Below are 26,652 nucleotides of genomic sequence, written 5' to 3' on the forward strand. Positions count from 1 at the left end.
AGATACCAGTAAAGGAGAAAAGCATGAATGACAAGTTTCAAGAGAAAAAAAACAGTTTTTTTATATTTGAAAAAAAAAAATATATAAAGAAAAAACATTCCAACTAGGGTTAGTGGAGGGGCTTCAGGAGGAGGGCAAGAAACAGAAATAAAGGACGAAGAAAGTTCATAAGGCCTGCAATGAAAAAGACAGTCTACAAGACTGTTGACAGAGAAGCCAGCAGTCTTGAACTTCTGTCAGCTTCAGAGCGACGAACTGGAGCGACTGGAACTATAGATATTTCTAACCAGCAGTTTTCAGGTCATGGGACAGTATTATGTAAAACCAACTTTTTGGAGCTTTACATCATGTTATGTTATTCCTGCATCATAAGCATACCCGGAGTGTTGCCTTGATTTTTTCATGCATGTTTGAGAAATCTTGTTTAATGCCCAATTTCAAGGCATTAAATTACAAAGTCAATTTTTTTTAAGTCATAGCACTGTTACAACAACTGAAGGTAACTGTAGTTACTGGATTGTACTAAAATGACACAATAAGTGCCTGGAAAACACATAACACTGCCCCTTTAAATAATCATTAGCCAGCCTCAGATTACTGATGATTACTCCAGCATCAAATATGCTGAGATTTAATCTAGGCCAGTTTAGCACATTTATTTTTCTCATCCACTGCAGGTTTAAAGTGAGCAGTGAATTAGGAGGCATAACCGGGGCTGCTCCTTGGCTGGAGGCGGGTCCAGTCTGCTTACTAAACCGTTTTCCTCAGCGCAGGAAAACTTATCCCGTTGGATGGTTACGGTGAGCGGTTAAACACGTACCGGACAATAAAAACCTATCAGTCCCGTTTTGTGAGTTGTTATCATGCGCTACAGACATGTCCCCCCTTTGCTCCTCTGTCTGCTCTGCATCGGACTGACGGGTAAGTTCTGACCTGTATTTTTGTGTGTGTGTGCGTGAAAAAGTCAATCTGCTATAAAACAAAGTGATTCTCTTTCGGTTGTCCCGTTAGACCAAACGCGGGTTTGATCAGCAGTCTAACAAAAAGCTGCGGTTTACAGAAGTCTGGAAACGTCGGGCTGCAGATTTTTCGTTTCGTTTCTTTTTTTTTTTTTGCGAAGCACCGGTTTTTGTTTGAAACACACAGAGCTCTCTACCGTCGGCCCGGATCGCTTTGGTTTGTATGGCTGAACAAAACGCTCTTATTCGTTGTTCGGACCTTTCAGCCGCACACTGGGTTTAGGTTGTACAAGTTTCTGAAGAAGCCGGCCTGAACGTCATTGGGATCCGAGCTAGCCTTTTTTTTTTTTTTTTTTTTTGTCCCCCTCTGTCAGGCAGGGACGTCGATAGGCTTGAAGACTCTGGGGGCTCTGTCCTCTAGACTGTGGCATGAAGGAACAAAACTTTTTTTTTTGCTATGCAGCACAACATTGTCTCCTATATAAAAAAACATAAAAAAGTTGGATGATTTATTTTTTTATTTGCTCAATAAATTAAGCACATTTTGTAAATAAAACAAAAAAGTCAGATATTTGTGTAAAAGCAAACCATTGTACACAACCTGTCGAAAGTTTGGACATAACTTCCCACTGAATGAATTTAATGTCTACTTACAGAATGCCTATCTGAGATAATCCTCAGCTGGGCATTCTGAGGCAAAGCTACCAGATCATCTTGGATTAATTTCACCTCTTCACATTTCTGGAGATTGTGTATGCCAGTGGGACACAAATACTGTAAATATTGCTCTGCTGCTGAGTATGAAAGATCACTGAATATGAAAAATATTATCAAGATTCTGTAAAAAAATTGCCAGAAGAACTCATGGACATACAAGATAACATTGTTTTTCCTATCATGGAGTAAAATTGACAAAGGCAGACTGCAGAAAGATCGAATCAGACTTGTTTTTGTGCTGTATTCAGTCTTCTTTTTATTTGATGCAAACCCCTAAAAATAAGAAAAATGTCAGACTTTATAAAGGCATCTGACCCATGTAGCCATGACAGCTTTTGTTTTCCTGTGGAAGATCAGAAGGAACTTATTAAAACCAAAAGTCTGCAGAACCTTTTCACATTAAGCTAAATATTATTTTAGATAAACAGACTTTAACTTAACTGTTCAAAGTCAATCAGTTTTGAAGCAGGACAGATGAAACAGGCTGAACAGAGGATCCTTTCTCATGTCTTTGTTGCTTTCATATTTTCACATTTTTTATTTGTTTATGGAAGTGTAGTGTTGCTTCAGTAGTGAATAGCTGCATATACAGTAATGCTTTTTTGTGTACAGCAGTAAAATAATTCAAATTTGTTTTCCCTGTTTCTCTTCCTGTCAGCTGTGTGTGGCTCTAACAGCTGCTCAGAGCGCTGCACCCAGAAAGGAGCTGTTATAGATAGATAGATAGATAGATAGATAGATAGATAGATAGATAGATAGATAGATAGATAGATAGATAGATAGATAGATAGATAGATAGATAGATAGATAGATAGATAGATAGATAGATAGATAGATAGATAGATAGATAGATAGATAGATAGATAGATAGATAGATTTTATTACAGACTTAAAATACAAATCACATTAAAAAGAAAAAAGAAAAACAATCAATGAAATAACAGAATAAAAAGATTAGCCTCACAGAGAAACAACGTTCAAATGGACTAAACTTACATAGTGTTTCCAGTCATTTTCAAAGCACTTCACACTAGAGTCACATTCACCCACTCAGTAGTTTTGGGCATATCAACATGTGGAAGGAGGAAGCTGGAATCAAACTTACAACCTTTGGATCACAAGATCCACAGTTAAGGTCCAAAATCTGTAGAAGCCTTTGCGTTAATTACACAAAAGAAATTAACCACTTTAAAATGAATTTGAGTTTACATGCAATTAATACATTAACTTTGACAGCACCACTATTTTTTAAGAAATGATTTATATTTATATATATATCCATCCATCCATCCATTTTCTTGCACCCTTGTCCCTCAGTGGGGTCGGGAGGGTTGCTGGTGCCCATCTCCAGCTAACGTTTCGGGCGAGAGGCGGCGCACACCCTGGACAGGTCGCCAGTCTGTCGCAATTTATATATATAATTTTTTTTAAATTATTGAATATATCGCATATCACTGTTTGCTGCAAATGGCTGGAAGGTCATTTAGGACCTGATTTCAGGAGAACAGTTTAAAAACCAAAGCAGGTGAGGGTGTGGAGGGTTACAGAAAAGAGAAAGAGAGAAGACTTTTATGTATTTAAATGCTAACAATGAATTTAATGTCTACTTGTTACAGAATGCCTATCTGAGATAATCCTCAGCTGGGCATTCTGAGGCAAAGCTACCAGCTAGCCTATATGTAGCTGCAGTGTTTAACTGGACGTTGTTTCTGCCCACAGCTCAAACTGATGTGGAAACAGCTGAGGTGATTCCCAGGCTGCTATCCAGCCAGGAGACGTATCTGTCTGAGGATCCCGCCTACAGGCTGCGGCGCCATCATCAGTGGCCCTTGGATTTCTCGAGTAAAGAACATTCTGAGGCAGAGAACGTTATTGTGTCGCTGTCAGCTTTTGGAAGGAGTCTGTATCTTAATTTAACACGAGACCGCAAAATTCTTTCAAGAGATTTTGTAATAGAGGAGAGGCTCAGAAACCAAAGTGTAGTAGTCAGACATCTTTCCATGAAGCAGCTTTGTTTTTACTCTGGCTTTATCATCAACCATACAGACTCTCTGGCATCACTAAGCTCCTGTGGCGGTTTGGTAAATCTATCTTTTGTTTTCAGATAGCTAATAAGGTGTCATGATGTTCAAATTAATCAATGAATTCCATCTTAAATCAGATGATGTGGTTACAGGCTAACCTGTAATGCGTATATGTTTCTCTCTCTATATATATATATAGTTAAACATCAAATTTTTCATATCTCTGTCAGATTTGGGTTTAAAGTAATCTTTTATTTTACCAACATGTTTGTTTCCTCTGACTGGATGAAATATTAACATTTGGAGCATTCCAGCTAAGTTTCACTATCTTTTAAGATTGTCTAATTTTATGAAATAAGCAAAGTCTAACTATGAATCTAAAACTCTGGGCTTGGAGAATTGTGGGATTAACTTGTCCTAAATCTAACCTAAAGTGAGCAGGGCCACACAGAGAACTCCTCAATGTCTTCATTTAACAACGATGGAGCCAAAATAGAAAAGCTGCTGTTTCCCGTAAATCTGGAGGAGTCAGTCATATCTAGAATGTAATTGATGATTTCCAGTCTTAATTGGAAATCAGATCATTGTTGGATTGGATGTCACTGCAGACATGTGTGGGTTTATGTGTAATCTCACACTCAAACGAACCAGAGACTGGATAGGCAAATTATTGAAAAACTTAGTGTTCATCAGCTGATTATATTTTTAAGAATATATTATTAAAAAGGTGAAATCAATCCAGAAATTTGTCTCAGGTCATTTTGTGTTAGTCATTCACATTGTCATGGTGACCCCTGATGGCAAATGCAGACAGACTTTCTATCTATGAACATAGTAGATTATTTAAATGTATGAGCGAGTCTTTCTGCAAGTATTTACTCCTGCTGAGATGGGAAAACAGTAATTTTTGCAATATAATATTTATGGACATAATTTCTAGTTGCAGTCAATGTGCTGTGGAGAAGCGTTTTGGTTGAATCAGGATCAGGTCTCTGCTACAGATTTTGTACAGGAACAAAAGGAAGGGAAATTTGTCAGATGAAAAAGTTTTAATTCAAAGCGGACGGACAGGCCCAGTGATGTTCAAAATCACTTTCAATGACATGGAGGTCCCACTAAAGATGTTTTAGCTCTGGTTTGTATTTTGTTATCCATTGGTAATGATCTTAAACTTTTAATCAGCTGATGAAAAGCCTGTTTGACTGTAAAGCCTAAATCCCCAGCCCGTTTTTGCTCCTGTCTCATTTTGTTTCTTCATTTTACATTTTGAAGCTCAACTTACAGCTTTGTTGAGACATAAATGCACAAAGTATGAATATGTGTCATTTTTTCCCTACCCATTTAATAAACTGTACAGTTAACCCTTGCTGGGTCGCTGAGAGGCCAGGTGGGGTACACCGTTAACAAGTGTTCACTCCATCAGGGCTTCACAGGACCAGACCAACGTATTCTGACACCCAGGGAGAATTTAGAACAGCCACTTACACTAACATGCATGCGTTGTGATGGTGGGAGGAAGCTGGAGTACTCAGAGGAGAACCTCACTGGGATCTGAATCCAGGACCTCCTTGCTATGAGGCACATGTGCTAACAACTACTCCACTTTCTTTGGAAAAAAAAAGTTCAAATATTGCTACATTAAAGGACAGAAACAAGAAGGTGCACCGACAGCTCCAGGGCTTTTTTCCTCAGAAGCATCTCCACATTGCAGACCTTTCATTTGATGCATGTTTCTGCACAGACTGGGCTAATTCAGATTGGGGAGGACAGCCTGTTCATCCAGCCTGTGGGTGAATATGATCCATCGCAGTCTTTCTCCGGAATTAAGCACCAGCTGGTCCGACACCGGTGCTCACCGAAGAGCTCCACTGGTCAATGTGCCAGCCAGCCCATCCACTGTGGGACTGCAGAAGGTAAGAGACACCCAGACGCTGAAGGAGCCGACTGGGGCTGACGTTCAGCCCAGGAGCCGGGTTTACACAGGCCTTTTACCTGACTCCATAGCCACCAACAATCAGTCAAAACTGTATCAAATAAGCAGCTAATAAAAATCTAACCAAATATTAGGAATACAGACCTATTACATCAGGAAGGGGCATTAATCATTTTTAGATCAGCTGTGTCCCTGGAGAGCCAGAATCCTGCAACTTTTAGGTATGACCTGGAAATAAATGGGAAAAACTGTCTCACTAGCATGCAGCCAGGCTCTACACAGAGCTCTTCATACTGGAGCCAGGTTTGTTGAAGCAGAGAGACGTTTAAATGTCACCAAACCTCAGGACTGGAGTTTGAGTCCAACTGCTTTAGATTGTTTTCAGATGTCACAAAGCAAAAGTTTGGAGCACAAACCTTTGATTTTAAGAGGTTAATGAAAGGCGCCATGCTAACCCAGTCCCACACACTGCACATTCACCTGGCACTATTTTACTGGGTCCTGCTCTACTCTCCTCCTTGTCCTTCTTCTTCCGTTTTCATTTCTTTCTCCTCCTGTCTCTTTTTTACAGTTCCATGATGCTGGCTGATATGTCCTTGTTTGTTACTTAACAGCAACAATGATAATTTTTATAGCATTTTTGCCAAAAAAAAAAAAACATGTAGTGTTAGAATACAAATAGAAATCAACTTTAGTACTCAGGAAGTGAATTGTTTTCATCTGTATTTTTCATGAGTTGTTACAGAGCTGTACATTAATGGGAAAAACAACAGGACAAGTAGTTACACAGTCTGTATTTTCTTTTTAATTTTGAACAAATTCTCTCCTAACATGTTATCTTTAAAAATGTCTGCCTCCTGCCTTTCCAATGATTACTAACAAGAACCCCAAATCGAGAGCTTTTTGGATTATGATATGCTTTATCTGATTTTCTACATACAGCATATCACCAAAAGTGGTGGTTTATACATCCAAATCATTATTCTTTTATACACCCACAGGTGTATAAAATACAGTCCTAAGGCATGCAAACTGTGTCCTCCAAACTTTCCATCTCATTGAATGATGCGTTGACATGAGTCTACTTTTAGTGGTGAAATTTCATAACAACTAAAAGCTTCTCAGTCAACTGTTGGTCGTATTAACATAACCAGAAGTCCATATAAAATCACTCATGGGTTGAGTAGATGTGAGGTTAGAGGTTAATTACTTTTTACAGAATTAGTGGCTGCAGTCCTTCAAAACGCACTGCAAAAAGACAAAATCTTACCAAGTATTTTTAGTATAATTTCTAGTGCAAATATCTCAGTAAACTTCAAATAAGACAAACTAAATTAAAATAACTTTTTCAATATAACTTTTTAATATTTACTATTAAGTAAATAATTCCTTAATAGTGATAAAAAAGTACTAGTTACATTGACAAATAAATTAAATAAAATGTCTTGTTATAAGTGAAATAATCTGCCAATGGAACAAGTACATTTTCATGACAATTAAGAAATTGTTTACTTAAAACAAGCCTCTATATCTTGCTAAAAAGTTATGTGTACATTAGTTTGTCTTATTTGAAGTTTACTAGGATATTTGCACTAGAAATTAGACCAAAATACTTGGTAAGATTTATTGTTTTTGCAGTGTGTGACTTACACACCATTGTAGAGAGTCTTATAAAGCTGGTTTCCATGGTTTCCATCTGCATCCAAGCCTTGCATCACCGAGTTCAATATAAAGCATCGGTGTGGCTTTACAATGCCAAGCATCATGGCATGTCCCATCAAATGTTCCAGCGACTAAACGCCGATGGAACATTTGATCTGGATTAGGGAGTCAAGCTTCTCTATCGAGTTTTCCAATGGACAGGTCTGGATTTTCCAAGAGAAGGCAGCTGCCTGAATGTGTTTTGCTAAAAGTGACATTTGGTCCAGGGGGAATCATGGTGTCAGGCTGATTTCACAAGTGGGGCTCAGCTTCTTACTTCCAGTGAAAGAAACTCTAGATTCTTCAGCATACCCAAACATTTTCAACAATTTTATGCTCCCCACATAGTGAGCAACGCTTGTGGAATGATGTCTGATGTTCCACACACATGACTGTAAACCATTCCTTAAAATAAGGTCCATAAAGATGTGAATGGCCATGAATCAGCACAGTATTGTCTGCATCTGAAGAAATCTCAACATGATTGCAAACTAAAAGTTTGTCATTGATTGAAAACAAATCCCAGATTCAGTGCTTCGGATGTTTTGGTGAGCAGTTTTTGTCTCACATATTGTGTCTAATCTTTGTATTTCTCCCTGCTTGTTGCAGGGCAGAAAAAGAAGAAGAAATCGAAACTGGGTGAAGAAGATCGCACCAAGAGGAACACCATGAACTTACACAAAACATACACTTTGGAGACCGTGGTAGTGGCAGACTTCAACATGGTGCAGTACCACGGTGCTGAAGTGGCACAAAGATTCCTGCTTACTATCATGAATATGGTGAGAATTCCAGGAAGGACTTTGAGTCAAATCAGAATATTTAACGGAAAGTTACGGCATTTCAGTCAAAAGGTTGATCCAATACACATTTAAGCTCAGGTTAGGCAGAAAACACAATAATTTTTATTATAAACTGAGAAAAGTAGTTTATCCTCCTACCAGAAAGTCAGCTTTCCTGATGATGGAAATTACATCAAATAATGTTCAAACATGTTCAGCCTTACAGCACAGCTATAAAGAAGTAAAACATTCAGCTTTCTCCCTCACTGTTATCAGGTTGACAGCATGTTCCAACACAAGAGTCTGGGAGTTAAGGTCAACATAAAAGTCAATAAACTGGTTTTGCTTCACAACAGACCGGTAAGTTTTGCTTCCATCTCCTTTTACAACTTTAACATCCTTAGTACTTTGGTGTGTGATCATGGTTATGGACATTTGTAGAAAAACACTACAAGGGGGTAAGTGCTAATAATAATTTTAGCTTCTAATGTTATTGCTTCCAGTTTTCTGTTTTTCTTTGAAGCTATACTATGACTGAAGCTATGGATATGTCAGGAATAAATAAGATTGTTATTTATTGTTACATATATTTATATTTATATCTGTTTTTGTTATTTATATTTCTTGTACCTGTTATGTCATCAGGAAAAACTAAAGATAAGCCACCATGGACAGAGGTCTCTAGAGAGCTTTTGTCAGTGGCAACATCGGGAGTTCTCAGTTCCTCGGTACCTCGGTACCAACCACATTACAGGTGGACGGTACGACGTCCCTCCAGTGGACACGGCTGTTCTGGTCACCAGGTATGCAGTCTACACCTACTCCAAAAGATAGATCACTAGAAGTCTCCTTTCTGTTGTATTAAGTCTTGATGCAGCAGCCAGAAACAGAGACAGACACCAACAGATGGCAATGTTTCCATTTGTTCAACACATCTGGTAGATTCTCACAAAATGAAGATCAAACCTCCAGATGGTTTGAACTTACCAGCTGTTGTTTTTCAGTCAGTGCTATTTTAAAAGGGATGAGGATGAACTCTAGTTCTTATGCAATGGATGGCTTTGATTGTAATAATAATTAAAATCTACATGTGGGGGAGAAGAGTGATAGCTCCTTTTCAGCCAGCTGACTGCCAGTGCTCAGCAACATGGTGGAGGGGCAGCACCACTGGAAACTTGTTTAAATGATCAAGCTCTAGGAATCATGGGAAATGTCTGTGGTATTGAAACTGCAACTTTTCAAGAACTTGCTGATGTTCTTGATTCTAGTAATGGCCGATGGCTGCAACTAGTGTTGATACAGGAAGTATGAAAAATAGTGATGGGACTTTAACAAGTGAATTTTAATTTGATAATCAACAAAAACAGTAACACTAAATTATTCATAGTCCAATTTACAAATGTTCTCTCAGTTTGTGGAAAAAAATGAATTTTTTTTTCCAGTTTTTTTTTTGCAACTGTCTGTTGGGCCAGCAACATGTGAGACACTGATTGAAAGATGTTAGATAAACTGATGGAAGAAACTGGTTCTCTGTGCTGGTGATTTATAATAGGGCAAAAAGGTAATTTAGAGGAAAAGCGGGATGTCGTTTTATCAATTTATTTTAAAAAAGATTTTTTGCTTAATTAAAATTGCGCAACAGCTCAGCTAAAAATATTCAGGCATTTTTAAGGTAATTTTGATTATCTTGTTCCTGAACCATTCTGCCTCTGGCAGAAGTTGAGTACTGAGATTTATCAACACTATTAGTATAAAGCAATTTGCAACTTTACAGCTTTTCACAAATCCTTGTTTACTTTGTCTTAAACCTTAACTTGTTGTTTTTAATAACTCAGTGTTGTAATTTCTTTGTTTGGTCTCTCAGGACTGATTTCTGTGTTCATAAAGATGAACCCTGTGATACAGTCGGTGAGCATGTTTTACCTCCTCTTCTCTCAAGGTCAATTCTCATATGGAATTCTTAAAATAAAGAAAATTTCAACGCCATTCCCAGTAAATAAAATACACTGAAACAAACTTATGTCTCTTTTTAGTAATAACAATTTATATAATCACATAGTGTCTATGTGATTATGTTACTCACATAGTCACTAAGTATTTTCAGGGTCTAAACTAAAATTGAGCACAGAGATTACATAAAATGAAACACACACAAAATATATTAATATTTTTTTTGTGTAAATTTTTCTGAAAAATTTAAAAGATACTTTCCTCTGTTTTTGTTATTTATATTTCTTGAATTTGTCGATATTGTACGACTCAATGTTAAATACTTATATGTCCATATATGACAGAAAAACACTCAGACTCTCATAGGGCATCCTAACTGTTTCACAAAGTAAGGATAGCTTTCCAGAATGCGATTTAATCATTTGCATTCTTTATGTGGTTCATTTTGTTCCCATTTGTGATCCGCTCAATAAAAAGGTTTATAATTGATGACCCGACGTTATGACCCTGCAACATGTTGACTAAGATGCTTTCACACTTGATAATTCCTTTGTGTTTCAGGTATGGCTTATCTGGGCGGTGCTTGTAGTGCAAAGAGGAAGTGTGTATTAGCAGAGGACAATGGACTTAATCTGGCCTTCACCATTGCTCATGAGCTCGGTCACAAGTAGGTGGTGCCCAGATTCATGTCATGCTTTTTGAATGAAAAGTCTTTTTGTTATTTGTTTGTAGCAATGCTGACAAAATGTCATAATGCTGCAGCGTAAATAAAAGATGAACTTCAGGAAAAACGTATGAGTTCAGTATGCTGGAAGTAAAGACTAAAATATAAAATACCTTTTTAATATCTCTTTCTGAACACGGCATGTCTTATAGTATGTGATTATGTCCCAAAGTTGAAATCAATGTGTGATAGCCCAGGTGAAAAAAAGTATACTTTAGTAGGCTATACTTCAAACACACTTAAATTTGTGAAAGTACACTTTAAGTATACTAATTATTAAGTGTACTACCTATAAGTATATCTGAAGTATACTAAAAATACACTTGTACTGTCAGAGTTGACACCTATTAACACAGATTAAATAACACAGGAAAGACAAGAGAAAGTTTGATTCTGAATACTCGCGAGGAGAACAGACAGAGATGTGCTTTCAGTTACAAATCTCCTACCGCTCTGAAAGCACATTTGCCTGCCCCTCTCTTGTTATTGTCTTTAGGATCCCTAATCACAGAGAGCGCTGTAACTCTAAAGGGAGGGGGGAAAAACACTTCATCACAAGTTACAGCGCCAATGATTGTCACTAACTAACAACACAATCTATCTTAACCTAGATTCTCCAGTACCTGACACAGGGTCAAACAGAGCAAGTTGTACATCTTCACGGCAATAGTTTTACAGCTATCTAAGAGGTCAAAAGCAGGGCGTTCTGTGAAGAGCTGCTGCCACTGCTCTTCTTCAGAGAGGCCCTCTGAGAAAGGAAATCAGAATAATTAACAATACAGAAACATTTCTTAAAAGATATGACTAAACAAATAAGAGTACATAATGTAAGAACATTATAAAAGTATAACAAATAGTTGATAATAATACAATTTACCTAACATGTACCAATTTCGAAATTAGTACTTTAAACACACTTAAACATAATTGTACCAAAATACACTTTTAATATATTAAATAAAAGTATAAGGAACAAATTATGAATGAATATGTATGCATTTTAAGTGCCTTAATAATCTTTTACTATTTATTAAAATTGCATACAATAAAAAAAGGATAGTCATAATGTAATTTTTAAGAAAGTATCCAATCAATTTTCAGATGTGTGATGTAAAACCTTATAATCAACGGCATTAGCTCCAGTTCACACTCCAGACCAGATGGTGGCGGTATTCCACACTTTCATTTATTTAAAAAACGCCACAAAGAGAAAAAAAACTTGAACGCAGGGAAGATAACAGTTCAAATTCACCATTTTTACTCGCAAAATATTGCCTTAAAAGTAGAGAGGGTCTTGACAATAGTTACTTTTTTTTTTTACTTTATTTCTTGTAAACAACAATATAGAACTGTGCTGTGTACATATTAGAAAAAACAAACAAAAACAAAACAAATATAATTGCCAGGGGGAACATAAAGTACAATAGTGACAAGAAAATTAGTCAAAGTAATCTTGCATAAAGAAAATAGTACAAATTGTGGTATATGTGCCAGATGTCACAGTGAATTTACATAAGAAATAATCCAAAATTCCAAGTTGATTGCAAGTCCATATTGTTGTTTTTGCTTTTTGATTAGTTGAAGGTTGAATTGTAAATATATAATGTTTAAGTTCAATCAAAAAAACTCAAAAGTCTGTTTTTTTCCTCAAAAATTTACATTTATGTAGGTGAAATTTAGCTTTAAGAAGTAATAAATTGATAAAGAAACTTTTCAAATTCATTTTTTCATTTTGTTGAAATCTAAACAAGATATTTTTCCAATATAAATGAAAACCTGCTGATATTTTTGAGTCAACAAAGTTACAAAAATGTTGCCAAAATACTTTAGAGTAAGGACACAACCAGAACAAATGAGTGACTGATTCTGGGCAAATGTCACAGAAGGAACAGTTTACATCAATGTTAGAGTTGAACTTCTGTAGATAGACTTTAATGGGGTAGATTGGTTGTATGAGTTTAAAAGACACTTCTTTTACCTTGTTAGTGAGAAGAAAGTAATTTGGGAGCAGCCAGGTCAATTTCTAGGATAAATTAATGTGAAAACGATTCCAATATGGTACAACTACAGGAGCAGAGGTAACTTCTCTCTGAAACAGGGATCTCATCGATTTATTATTGTTACGAGGAAGAAGTTTAAGACATGTTTTGCCAACAGGAGAATGAATGGGAGTTAAAATGGGAGAATAATAACCGACTCTCGGCTTCTGCTTGAATAACATACAGATTTTTGTAGAAATGGCACCAAAAACTTTTGCATATTCTTCAGGAGAGACAGGAAAATTAAACTTGGAGAGAAATTCTTCATAACTCAATAAGCCATCACTGTTAAACAATTGGTCAACCAGAAAAATGTTATGAGTAAACCAGGAATCAAAAAATATAGTTTTCTTCTTATATAGGATGTCCTTATTATTCCAAATGAAATACCGGTGAGGAGAGAAGCCTTGACAATAGTTACTAATTTTGGTAAATTCAAGCTGGTGTCGTCCTAGTCCGAGTTAGACGACAACCCAACGGGACAACAACCGATGGAAATGAAATGTGTGTCACAAAAGGAGCCCGGAGGGATGAAGGCTGCTAAGTGTTGCTAGCTGGTGGTAAGTTTGCTTATTAATTATCTTCATTTAATTAGAAACAGTGCAGTAAAGATATATAACTTACGTTGGTTTCTTAAATAATTATTTTATCAATTTTATTGTGACTTGTATGATTATTACTATAGCAATCATTCAGCTTCATGTTGTAACTGCATGGAGGCTGTTTGTTGCGACTTATACTTCATTATCATACTTCAGGTTAGTTTATAATTCATAAACTAACCTGGTTTTAATTAAGCTCCATAAGACAGAGAGACTTTGATATTGTGAGGTTGTTGTTCTAACTCGTTCATCAATGTTTTTATCTTCAACATATGTTTGCAGTCTAAGCAAATGAAGATGAAAGAGGAAGCCAGAAAAATCAGGTGTTAGGAAACTAAAGACTTTCTGTCTCAGAAGAAGCTCTGACTCCACCAGATCACCAACCAGCTCTGAAGATGAACCTTCACATTGTCTTCATGATGTAAGTTTGTTTTTATTCAATGAGGAGATAGCTACATTTTCAACAACAAAAACTGCTATGTTACCAACACTAAGTGCTTAATAAACATGATTTGATTTAAAGGTAACTGGAAATAATTTTTCTCTTCTTGTTAATCTAACATTTATCTTTCTTTTTTTATTTGTTGTTGACTTTCATGGCCCTGTGATGGACTGGTGACCTGTCCAGGGTGAACCTTGCCTCTCATTTGATGGCTACTGGAGATGGGCACCAGCAGCCCCCCTCACCACCCTGCAAGGATCAGTGTGTTCAGATCATGGATGGAAAGATTTTAAGGTAGTTTGTCTTCTTAAGTCCACACTTAAAACAGCTTCATAGTTAATGCCAACATCAACTGACTCTATGACATTGCTGACTATTTTTTTCTACTTCTAACATAAACAGGCAAAGAAGACACCCAGAAATGTTTTCCACCCCAGGCATCCGGTCACAATCATCATCAGTTCTTATGATGTCACATACATGGCGAGTCCACAACATCTTAAAATTGTAAGTATTATTTTTTTATTTGCCATTTTTTCTGTCTTCTTTAAAATACAAATGCTTTCTCTGTTTAATTGCTCTATTGTTCTTTTTTGTAGGTTTCTGTAAGGTGCAGTGAACGGGAATGTTCTGTCGTTGATCCTCACTTTCATGTTTTATTGTCACACTTAAATTTTCATGTTCATTGTGTTCACTTTTGATGTGTAAACTGATAATTTATGTAAAGTTCATTAAGTTGTGAGTAAAATTGGACAATTTTAAAATGTCGGTAATAAAACAAAATATTTGAATTACCTTGAACATCTTCTGTAATTAATCTTTTCATGTAATTGTAGCCTAAAACAATGTAAGTATTATAGTGTAGTTATGCATGTCATTTACAAAATAGGTACGTAGGAATAAAGACTTTCACGAGTAATTAAAATTGCAGTTTATTATCAGTAGCAGGAAATCAAAAATAAAAATTAAGGGTAATTTAAATACATTAGTAGTATATTAATAGTATATTTAAAATATATTTGAAGTATATTAAATATATAATTTTAATATAATTCTGAGAAAGAATTATTACACTCAAAATATAATAATTATATCAAACTATAATAATAAAGCTCTGAAATATTATATTTAAAAAGTATACTTTAAGTACACTAAGTACACTTGAAGTTGTTCCAAAAAAGTACGTATAGTATACTAAAATATACTATTAGTTGTAATTTAATACTATTTAAATACTACTAAAGAATACTAAGCACAAAATTAGTTGTTCTAAATTAGTACAGTTTAAGTACATCGATAAAAGTATACTAAAGTATGTTAAAATTTAGTATACTGAAGTATACTTTTTTTTCACCTGGGAGTATACAGTATAATCTGTGTGAAGCGTGTTTCTGCATGGAGACATCAGAAGGAAAGGCCGGTCAGGGTAACAGCTTTCAGTTTAACATGGAGTTTCACACATTTTTTCACGTGTTACAAGACAAATCAAGACGTTTGTTAGCTATGTTCTACAACGTTTCAGTATTTTAGAAGCTCACCCAGTCAGTAAAAAAGTAAACCTTCTTCCAGGTTATTTTAAAAATAAACTGAAGGTAATGCATGAGTAGAGAAGCCACAAGATTTTCCACAGGGTCATTATGTAAGAAGAAAAACATCAAAATAGAAACACATCCTCAGAGACACTACCCCTGTGGGGTTTAGGAGAAAGTCAAAGTTAGGTTGTTATGTGGTTGAAATTAAATACATTTTCAACATACATAATGTTTCCTATTCAATCCCGAACAGACACAGAAGATTGTTTTCATTACAAAGGCCACATCTGTTGAAGTGATGCTGACACATTCTGAAGTGTCACAGTGAATAATAAATTCAATTAGAGGGAAATTAGAAGACTGCTGGGCTTTTAAGAAAAAGGCAAACTGGATAAAAACAGGAAAAGAGAAAATGATGAAGAAATAAAACTGAATAACACTGAATAATATGAAGGGTGAAAATTTAGTCTGAAGTAAATAGACAGAAAGGTAAGTGGGGTAAGTGTATTAAAGCTATATCTCATAAAAAGAGAATTTCAGGTATTTGGGATTGTTCCTCTTTAACCACTTTGTGATGCATTGATGATCCCCCCTCAGCATGGGGATGAGCCATGATGACGACCATGCTAACTGCACCAGCCACTCCCACATCATGTCTGGTGAATGGGTGAAAGGCAGAAACCCAAACAACCTGTCATGGTCCTCCTGCAGCAGCAGCGACCTGCAGAACTTCCTCAGGTCAGAAAGTGTCTCTCACTAGTGATTGTTTGCTTCAGGACCTTACAAGCTAGTGCACAACTCAAAACCACCACTCAAAATAAAACAAGGATAGATTTGCAAACATATATTTTGGACTCTATTCCTCACATGAGTATTGCTTTCACTGAAACAGATCTGGAGCCAGCATGTGCTTACACTACACAGACCCTAGTAGGCCCTACAGGATGCACCTGTCTTCCAAGCTTCCAGGGATGTACTACAGTGTGGACGAGCAATGCCAGATCCTGTTCGGAATCAATTCCACTTCCTGCCCTGACATGGAGGTACTACATGCAACTGATTCCGCCATCATTTACAACTGTATGTCAGTTGACATTTAGCAATAAAAATGTGTGTGTGTGAGGGGGGTGGGAGGGGATCTGTGTGGTGGTCTCTTAGTAACACTAATGCCTTGCAGCAAGATTCAGCCACTCCCCTCCCCATATTTGTGTGACCCAGTTGGGGTCATTTAAGTTCAAATGATATATCATGAGCTTTATATCATGTTATAACATTATTCCCTTATCAAACACATTTATGCAGTGTTATTTTGATTCATTCAAGAAAGTCGGAAGAATCCTTGAATCTCCCATGGCAACCATTCAGGGTGCCTTAACGTTTGCTCGCACAAAGCCCCGCCTACACTCAAAGCTCCGCCTTGGAGCTTCACTCCCCAGCCGAGCTCCCGCCCCCACCCGTTCCCCACTCAGCTCCCCCAGACTAGCGGCTGCAGCAATTAGCAAACACCTGGAGGAACTGAGAGTCTGCTGAACAGTTGTAAACAGCATAATGACATGTTGAAGGCAGAGTGTTGGAAAGAGGAGCTTTTTAAAGAGACAGAGGTCCAATTTTAAGGCATCATATTCATTGTCTTTTAAATCATTTTTGATATATGCAGCATTTTCATAACAACTGAAGGTAACATAGTTACTTCATTGTTTTACAAAAAGCATATAATATTGCCCCTTTTAAAAAATTACATTGAAAATGAAATAAAAATGAATCAGAAGCAATGTCTGCCAATTTTGACTCCACTGGCTCTAACACAACATCCCCGCTGTCTATTGTGTGTCTCTGATGGTTCTTCAGCATCTTATGTGTGCTGGCCTGTGGTGTTTAGTAGATGGAGATCCTTCATGTAAGACAAAACTCGATCCTCCTCTGGAAGGAACAGAGTGTGGAACAGACAAGGTAAGATCCTCAGAAATCCACCAAATGTTCCTCTCATCATTTCACAGAACCTTTTCTCAGAGGATGTGCAATGTTTTGACATTTCTGACTTCAACACAGTTGTGAAATATGAATGTTTCCTTGATAGTGGTGCAGAGGGGGACAATGTGTCAGTAAGGCTCCCATCCCCCAACATGTGGATGGAGACTGGAGTCCCTGGAGCCAGTGGAGCATGTGCAGTCGGACCTGTGGTACTGGGGTCCAGTTCAGGCAGAGGAAGTGTGACAACCCGCCGTATGTTTCTGTGTGCATATGTGTTTATTTTCTGCTATACATTATATTGCAGTCACCAGCTAAAAAGAGTCAAACGAACTAAAACCTGGTATTATTCCCAGTATTAAAAACCCATACTGCAGGAGATTAAAAGGATGGAGACAGCAACTAAATATAATTGATAACTTTGACTCCTTCTGTCTCTAGGCCCGGTCCTGATGGACAGCACTGTCCAGAAGCCAGTGTGGAGCACAAGGCGTGTCAAGGCCAGCCATGTCCCAAAGGGGCCCCGAGTTTCAGAGATCTGCAGTGTCTTTCCTATGACCAACATGCTAGTAAAAGAAAGGGCAGAGTGCTGACTGCGTTCATTAATGATGGTGAGAAACAAACACAAAAACAAACGTCATCATGGTTAGTGTGCACTGCAGGAAGGAAGGGTTTATAGTTTAAAGCTTTTTCTGTCAGAAGTTTTAAAAATGTATTTAAATCATTTTTTTTTTTACAAAGTCCTGATCTACTGAATTAAGCTTAATTAAGCTTAGTCCAAAAAAAAAGCAAGAATGTGTAGCATAACAGAGACTGTCAGTTTTCATCTGCTGCTGTTATCTTTTTATAGCTATTCATAGTAATGTAGTTTAACATTATTATTTGTATGTTCATCTTTCATTTATCCTGCTAAAATTGAGCTGTGTGTGTCTTTGTGTGTGGATGAGCAGATAAGCCATGTATGTTGTTCTGCAGCCCGGTGGGTCATGATGTCCCGGTCCTGATGGCTGACAAAGTTATTGATGGCACTTCCTGTGGGCCTTATGAGTCAGATCTCTGCATTAAAGGGAGCTGTAAGGTACGCATCAACATGACAGCTCTAGTTTGTGCTGCTGATGAGGACATGGGTAAGGTATCCAACATATTCTCATATCCCATGATGCTTTGCATGAATAAAGTGCCAGAGTTTCAAACGGTTGGAGTAATTATCCAGTGTCATTGTAGGTGCCTGTTCAACCCACACTACTTGAAGCCACAAGTTAAACTTTCTGTGATTATAAATGAGATAACAAACAGATTTTTAGCTAATTTACAAACCAGCTACATCAAAAATACAACAGTTAGGCACCAGAACCGTTCTACTGGAGATTTCACTATCTTCTCTGAAGTTGCACTCAGTCAGTCATAGCCACCTGTACCAGGAATAAACGGATTTTTAGTCCCAGTGTTCAGTGGAACGTTTAGATCTTGAACTAACAGATGTGACTAAAACTAAACCCAGTCAGGTAAGAGACAAACCATGTTGGGGGAGAGAAGGGCTTGGTATAGTTCAGGAAAAACAGAGATAAATTATGTAATTATGTCTTAAATTAACCCTAAATTATGACAACTGTTAATTTTTTGTGAAGACTGTGTGAATACGGTTTAGCCGCAAATACGTTGTCTCTGGTTATTCACACATGAACTTGTAGAGACTCTAACTTCTCCCTTGTGACTGTTGGTTTTTCCCCCTATGAACAGAAAATTGGCTGTGACGGCATCATTGGCTCCTCAGCAAAGGAAGATACATGTGGTGTTTGCAATGGACATGGGGACTCCTGTAAAATTGTGAAAGGAGACTTCAACTACACCAAGGGAATGGGTAGGCGTGTCAGTTTTAGTATCAGACCTCTATCATGCATTTAAAACGGGGTCAACTTCACACAATACTTTCCATCTTTGACCTTTTTTTAATCTGAAAAGCCAGCTCTTGTTTTGACAAATTACTTTTCACACACCTGACAGCTATTTTGATACGGCTGAAAAACCATCTCATACTATCACAAAAACCTTTTAGCAAAAACATGATTTTTTTTTAAATTGGTGTGTTTCCAAGAAGCAAATTTATTTTTGTAATTTCAATTTGCAAAATGTTATGGTTAATAGAAATGCAGCTGCTGACTTTGCAGCAGTCCCATATACTGAGCAGCATGTGGCAAAAGTGTAAAGAGATGACCATTTTCTTCCTTTCTCAAAACTAACAAATCAATATCTGTGTTTAAACTACACAATAATTCACTTCAGTTAATTTATATTTCTTCTTTTGCTTGTGTGTTTCTGTGAGGCTACGTTGAGGCTGTGGTGATTCCTGCAGGAGCATGGAGGATAAAAGTCATGGAGGACAAACCTTTACATAGCTTTCTGGGTAATCATGTCTTGGATCACTCACCACAAATATATCTTTTAAATCTGTACTTAAACAGATAGGTAAAACATCTTTTCCCTTGTCTTATGGATGGAATGAATAACAAATACTGACTTCTTTGTGTGTAAATGTTAAATATATGTTATTCAGAAAACTCAATCTATAATTTTCCTATAGCTCTTAAGGACTCCAGCAAGAGATCCATCAACAGCGACTGGAAGATTGAGCTTCCGGGAGACTTTGAGCTGGCTGGGACCATGGTGCGATACGTTAGAAGAGGACTGTGGGAGAAGATTTCTGCTAAAGGGCCAACTAAAACTCCCTTACACCTAATGGTAAGGTGGGCCAGTGAGCGGGTGGGTTACACATGCCTAGAGACAAAATTGTACTCTCTGTGTTTATATTTAGTCAAAGAAGATTTGTTGAAGCAATAGCCTCTCACTAAATATGAAACTTAAGTTTAAAGGTGGGTAAGAGTGGGTTCTCCCTCCCTCAGTCAAAAAACTGATAGAGGGAGTCATGTAGGTGAGCTGAGCATTAGGTATGGGTATATACAGTTGTTTTTCCTGTGTTGTCTTGTAATGGACAGGCGGTTACCCCCCACACACCATAACTCTAGGGATAAGCGGGTATAGATGATCAATGGATGTATCTAACTATTGATCAACAGCTGGCTGAAATAAATTGACATTACATGAATCAGTATTATAATAATAAAAAAATCATATCCACGAGTGAAATAGGCTTCAAGGTTAGCAGCAAAGGACAATATGAGGAGAATAAATGTCACTGGCCCATTAAGGCTTGCTGAGCCTTCTTCAGTTTCTTTCGTTGTGATCATAGGTCCTGCTCTTTCACGATCAGAGCTATGGGATCCACTATGAGTACACCATACCTGTGAACACGAGCCAGGACCGGAGCAATGAGAAACAGACCGAACCAGAGTACCTCTATGTCTGGGCTCACAGTAGCTGGCAGAACTGTTCTGTTCAGTGTGGAGGAGGTAAGAGTTCAACATTATTCACACAGCCATGCCAAGGTATTCATTCTCCTTCAGGTTCTTTCACAGTTGCAATACGCATGTTTTCTTTGGTGTTTTTTTTGTTTTTTTTTTGCTCATGCAATTTAGCACTCCTTTTTTGAATCCATATTCCATCAGGACCTCAGTAAAATGTCTGGGCTGAGATAGATCAGTTAAATAATTGATTGAAAATGCTTCTCACTGAAAGGTTGGCCTGTGTGATTATTATTGTTTTTTGCTGCATTACGTATATAACCTTGACAGACATATGTTTTTTTTGTTTTTTGTTTGCATATATGTTAAAACTGTAAGCATGTTGTGAATGTATGAGGCAGATAATCAGTGAAAAGCTCGAGCTCCTCCTCCTCCCTGAGCTACTATTGGTGTCTGAAGAAATGCCGACCAAAAACAACCAATCAGAGCCAGGAGGCTGGGCTTAGAGCTGTCAGGCAATGCTGCTCACTGTGCCAATGGAGGAGAAACAACTTCTCCTTTTGCTTGTGTGTTTCTGTCAGGCTACGTTGAGGCTTCACTTGATGTGAAGTTGCGTCATAGACTCAGTTACTCAAAATGTGAAATGAAAGAATAAAAGCTGAGATATTCTCCACAGCTGATTGGGGGCCCTGCTCTGTCTCCTGTGGTAACGGTCTCCAGCAGAGACCAGTGGCGCCCAAAGGTATCCACTGTCTTAGGTGGCTATGCTGACTAGCTTTAGCATTTGTGGCAGGCTATGTTGTGGTGAACCAGCTATAGAGTAGCAGAAAACAAGGGGCAGATGGTGAACACGAGAGTGATTGACAGCGCTAAGACCTGCATCCTGTACTGGGAACACTGGGAGAAGACAGAGGAACTCACCCCCCCTCCCCATAAATTATCTGTCACGACATAATGACATAATGAACAAATATGTAAAAAGCATTTTTTATAAAAGCTTTAATGCTGCCATGTGTTTGCAGTGACTGCATCCAAGGCAGAGTTCAAACAACGAGCTGGAACCAAACTGCGTGTTCTTATCTGCTCTCCCAGTTTTCCTTGCTCTGTCTCGCTCTTTCAGTTTTCTTTTTTCTCACATATACTCACTTCGTCGTCATACAGTGAAGATCCTGAATCACATTATCATTTGTCTAGCTTGAAGCGAGGCTTGGACACATCTACAGATTTGTTAATGTCTCTTTGTTTAAGTGGGGGGTTTGTCTGGGTCTGGTTATCATCTTCTGACCTGACATCAGGAATCAGATGCTGTGCTGAGTGGGATTTCATTGTTATCCATATTCATTTGTTTTTGTTTTTATTAATAAGTCAAATAGTCTAAAGTTGTTTTTCAGTATTCCATTTTGTTCGTCATAATTTGTTAGTGATTCAGTCCTATACTCAGTATTCATTTTTTGGGCCAGACAAACCTTCCTTGGTACTTTGTAGACTGCAGAACCAGTGGAGAACTGACCCATGGTTGTGTTTCATGCAGGTGAGAGGAGCACAGCGGTCTCCTGTATGAGGACAGTCAACAACAGCATGGAGGCTGTCAGTGAAAACTACTGTCACCCTGAGACCCGGCCCCAGGCCAAGGTGCAGCGCTGCAACACTCTGCCATGCCAGTACAGGTCAGCGTCCCACACACACACACACACACACGCACACACACACACACACACACACACACACACACACACACACACACACACACACACACACACACACACACACACACACACATTTAGACATCTTAGACCAGTGGTGCCCAAAGTGGGTCTTGGAGGGCCGCCCAGCACCCTGTATGTTTTAGTTCCCCCTGGTTTAACCACCTGCATCCAATAATGGCTCATTAGATGACCTAAGAAGAATACTGACATGCTGAGGAGGTTGTTACTACAGGAAGAGAACTAAAACATGCAGGATGCCGGCCCTTCAAGACCCACTTTGGGCACCACTGGACTAGACAGTTTTAAACATCTGCAGCCAAACATTTACAGTAGAGATATTTACATTCTGAAGTCATTCTGTTTTCTATCAATGTTTGACATTTGATGCAATTATTATAATTAATAATTTATTATTAATGATATTATTAGAAGTCAGTGGTTGACTCAAACAGCTGGGTTTTCATAGAAACTTTGAATCTACCTGTAATAATAAACTGTACTTGATGATAAATAGGATTAACTGAATGTATGTCTGAATGAATTGAATTTTTTAAGTGCCTTGAGTTGAGACGGTGTTTGTTGTAAAGTGGTTCTATAGAAGGAAATTGAATTGAATTGAGTTTTTCTGCTCCTCTAATCTGGAGCAAACTTCTAGAAAACAAAGAGTTTCTTTAAACCAAAGATAAAAACCAATTAGATTAGAGTTGCCTTGATCAGTCAGTAATAACAGGAACATCATTCAGTTTTAAACTGAACCTGTTAGTCACTGACGTTTTCCCGTATTTACAAGATTACTGAGATTGCATAGAAAACCTGATGAGAAGTTACATCATATGTGTCATAGACTCAGTTACTCAAAATGTGAAGTGAAAGAATAAAAGCTGAGATATTCTCCACAGGTGGGTGGCAGGTGAGTGGGGGCCCTGCTCCATCTCCTGTGGTAACGGTCTCCAGCAGAGACAGGTGTCTTGTGTTTATTCCTCACTAAATGGCTCACTCATCCACGCCAAGGACAGGGATTGCCACGGGGGCAAACCTGTGGGGCAACAGGACTGTGAGGGAAACTTCTGCCTTCCAGCATGGGAGGCCTCAGACTGGTCACAGGTAGTCCAACACTCTGTGGGGGGAGAGGAGGAACTCTTTGGTGCTACTTAATGCAGAATTTACACTAGATTGTTACAGCAGGTTTAATGAGCTAAGTTCAATATTTGTTAAAAATACTAAATAATCTATGTTTAAACAGTTCATAGCCGTCTAGGGTGGATTTGGAAGGTCTGAGCAGACTGTGAACCTTCTATTGGTGTAAGGTCTTTATGTCTCCTAGTAGAAACGCCTCCTGAAGGCTGAATGCTGGTTGAGTGTCACATAGTTTAGTATATTGCTGTTGGAACTTTATGAATATATAAATGTTGTATGTCCTTTATGCTTTGATAATATTTTCCTTACCATTTCCAGTGTTCATCAGCCTGCGGTCGGGGTGTTCGCACGCGGACAGTGCGGTGTAGAAGCCCAGATGGAGGATGTGAACCTGATTCCAAGCCCAGTCAACAAGAACCCTGTGAGGAAGACGTAGAATGCTTTGAATGGAGGTTTGGAGACTGGTCCAAGGTATGAATGTCAGTCAACATATTTAGTGTATGGTTAAAGTTGAGTTAATGATGAGCAGCTGGATCAGTAAACACTGGTATTAATCATTTCTCATGAGCAACATTTGGTCTTTTATCAACAAAGATCTGTGGTATTCTTGTTGTCTGGGAGAATGCTGGCAACTTAAAAACAATCTTTATTCCTCGCTTTGCCTTAGATTTTCTTAAGCAGATTTTCCAAGTTAAATGTCTGAACTTGCATCACTATTACACTGAACCACTTTGTTTTTATGGCTGTTAGATACTTATCTATCCATGGTGCAGTAAACATTTAAACGTGCCGTGGTCATCCAGCTGCTCACAGGTGTGGAGTACACCTGTTCAGTTCTAGTCGTGATAGGAAAGGCCAGCCATCGTAGCGTTCTGGAAGAAGTAGAACTCTGTGTCCCAGAGATGAACCTGCTTTAGTGTAGAATTCATAACTGACCCCAGATCAGAAGTCAAAGACCTTGTGAAGATGCTGCTGAAGCCAGTGAGACAGAGACATTACCCACAGAGAGACGTGTTCTGTAGCAACATGGGCTGAAAGGCCACAGAGAGCAGGAGGCCATTACTGCAAATGAAGCACAAGAAAAACAGATTGCAGTTTGCAAATGTCCACAGAGACCTTCATATTTGGAGACATGTTTTGTTGTTTGATAGAACTAAAGTGGAACTGAGGAAAAACAGGAACGCAAGTAAACATGAGAACAACATCTGACCTGAACGATACGGGGGTGGCTGCATCATATTATGGGGCATCATGTTATATTGCTGCTGCATTTCATAAAACAGATGCATCATGAGAAAAGAACATTATGTAGAAATGTTGAAGCAACATCTAATTTTATTTTGTTCTATGTAAGCTTCGCTTTTCAGCAACAGTTAAACATAAAATGAATGTAACATAATGGATGACTCTCTGGCCATTTCAGTGCTCATCCACATGCGGAAAGGGTCTACAGTCACGAGTGGTCCAGTGTATGCATAAAGACACCGGTCGTCATGGCGACAACTGCCCACTAATGCTCAGACCACCAATTTACCGATCCTGTTACCGTGAATCCTGCTTTAACAGAGGTGATGTAAAATCTGCTTCTGTTATGTTATGTCGAACAGATGCTGCAAATTAAACGGCAACGTTTTCCAATTCCTTCAGTTAGTTCAGTTTGGAGTACAGATTTGTTACTGTAGCAACAAGTTTGCCAATTTTGTTGTATTTTTACAGCAAAACCAGCTGATGCCTGAAGAAAGATTAACCCTCATGCTGATTGGATAGCTCCTCTGCTCTGAAGCCCCCCGCTGACGGAGAATACATCACCTTCACAGCAGCTGGTTAAATGGATATTTTCAAGTCAAGTTGGGTTCTTTCAGTTGTGGAGCGAAGAGGATCTGTGCCAGACGTTGATCCTTCCCCCTTCATCAGGAGAGAAGCTTTTCTTTAAGATGAATTGCACATTATATTTGATCATATCTTTGATTCTTTATTTTTGATTATAGGTTAATGTCTGAGTTTCCAACATTAAACTACAATGTAAAGCACAGATCCTACATTGTTATGGACAAATAAATCTTAGAATTTAAGAAATTTGGAAATCAAAACTGTAGAAACTGTAACTTTTGGTGCTTTTGCTCAAGCTGCATTTATGTTTAATTTAAACGATAACAGAAATACTTGATCCACCTGACCACGAGGTCCTGATTGATTTTATGTTCTGTGTTTAATGCACGGGTTTGTGTGGTAGTTTTGGGTCTAAATACTGGTGCTATAAAAATACATGATACGGAACTAAAACCCAAACTTTGTCGTAAACATTATATGAAACCATGTTGTGTGACAGTGAAGACGTTTCTTTGCTAATGCTGCTGTAACCCTGTATACCTTTATTACAAACACTTAAAGTGATTTTATCTTAAAATGTACAAATTACTTAATGCATATAGTTTAAGCTTAAGTAATGTTTAGCATAATCAAATACATTTTACTTTGTTTTTAAATTGCTTGTTCTGTCCAGCAGAACATCAGATTGGAGCATGTTTCATGATTGGAGCATGAAAACATGTTTTCATCATGATTGTGAATCTAAGTAAAGCTGCATGTCAATGTGTATGAAAAAATGAAAAGTATTTTGAAATCCCATTTCAGTTTGTTTTTTTATCTAATAGTTTCAGCTAACAACTATTTGCTGCCTGTAATCTTGTCTGTCTTCTTTTTCTAAAAAAATATATTTTTTTCCCCATGTATTGGTCTAAATTTCTGTAACCAAAACCTAATTATATTTTTCAGTCCTATAAAAGAAAACCTTTACAATTTTATTACATTTTCTTTATTACGGGAATAGTGAGAATATTTGACATCTCCGGAAAATAAACATCAACTACATCTGATATTTCTAGATGTATACTCCATCTCAGGCTGCACAGTGGTGCTGGTGGTAGCACTGTTGCCTTGCAGCAAGAAGGTCCTGAGTTTGAATCCCAGCCTGGGGTCTTTCTGCATGTTCTTCCTGTGTATTTGTGGGATCTCTCCAGGTACAAACCAACAAAAACATGACGGATTGATTTCTCTAAATTCTACTTTAGAGAGAT

The 26,652-nt window shown here is 37.9% G+C and overlaps 1 protein-coding gene and 1 long non-coding RNA gene across 3 annotated transcripts; both read left to right on the forward strand.

Moving 5' to 3' along the window:
- The first annotated feature begins 560 nt into the window (after positions 1-560).
- Positions 561-26,379, forward strand: adamts17 (ADAM metallopeptidase with thrombospondin type 1 motif, 17). Of its 2 annotated transcripts, XM_081604904.1 has the most exons (24): positions 561-921; positions 3,396-3,757; positions 5,442-5,613; positions 7,944-8,116; positions 8,393-8,476; positions 8,762-8,919; positions 9,981-10,024; positions 10,628-10,733; positions 16,003-16,143; positions 16,298-16,448; positions 17,254-17,355; positions 17,483-17,628; positions 17,815-17,984; positions 18,324-18,451; positions 19,114-19,234; positions 19,697-19,777; positions 19,955-20,112; positions 20,621-20,780; positions 21,409-21,474; positions 22,264-22,399; positions 23,338-23,542; positions 23,894-24,046; positions 24,999-25,143; positions 25,292-26,379. In XM_081604904.1, the coding sequence occupies exons 1-24, from the start codon at positions 864-866 to the stop codon at positions 25,309-25,311; spliced, it is 3,240 nt and encodes a 1,079-aa protein (XP_081461030.1). In that variant the 5' UTR covers positions 561-863; the 3' UTR covers positions 25,312-26,379. The 2 variants fall into 2 exon arrangements, with proteins under 2 accessions (XP_081461030.1, XP_008403161.2); XM_008404939.2 differs by lacking the exon at positions 21,409-21,474 and having other exon boundaries at positions 565-921.
- Positions 10,747-14,674, forward strand: LOC145551032 (uncharacterized). Its single transcript, XR_014086788.1, has 4 exons — positions 10,747-13,852; positions 14,060-14,167; positions 14,276-14,380; positions 14,473-14,674. It is a non-coding gene; the product is annotated as an uncharacterized LOC145551032 (long non-coding RNA).
- Positions 26,380-26,652: the final 273 nt, after the last annotated feature.

This window comes from Poecilia reticulata, chromosome 3 (assembly GCF_904066995.2).
Source record: "Poecilia reticulata chromosome 3, P_reticulata-male-v2, whole genome shotgun sequence".
Classification (NCBI taxonomy): Eukaryota; Metazoa; Chordata; class Actinopteri; order Cyprinodontiformes; family Poeciliidae; genus Poecilia; species Poecilia reticulata.

What these genes read in the sequence shown, in the direction of transcription:
- adamts17 (XM_081604904.1), top strand. Translation starts at nt 864, where the DNA reads ATGCGCTACAGACATGTCCCCCCTTTGCTCCTCTGTCTGCTCTGCATC. An exon ending in GCATTAAAGGGAGCTGTAAG is followed by an intron (nt 18,452 to 19,113) that starts GTACGCATCAAC and finishes CCCTATGAACAG; the next exon opens with AAAATTGGCTGTGACGGCAT. An exon ending in ACCTTTACATAGCTTTCTGG is followed by an intron (nt 19,778 to 19,954) that starts GTAATCATGTCT and finishes ATTTTCCTATAG; the next exon opens with CTCTTAAGGACTCCAGCAAG.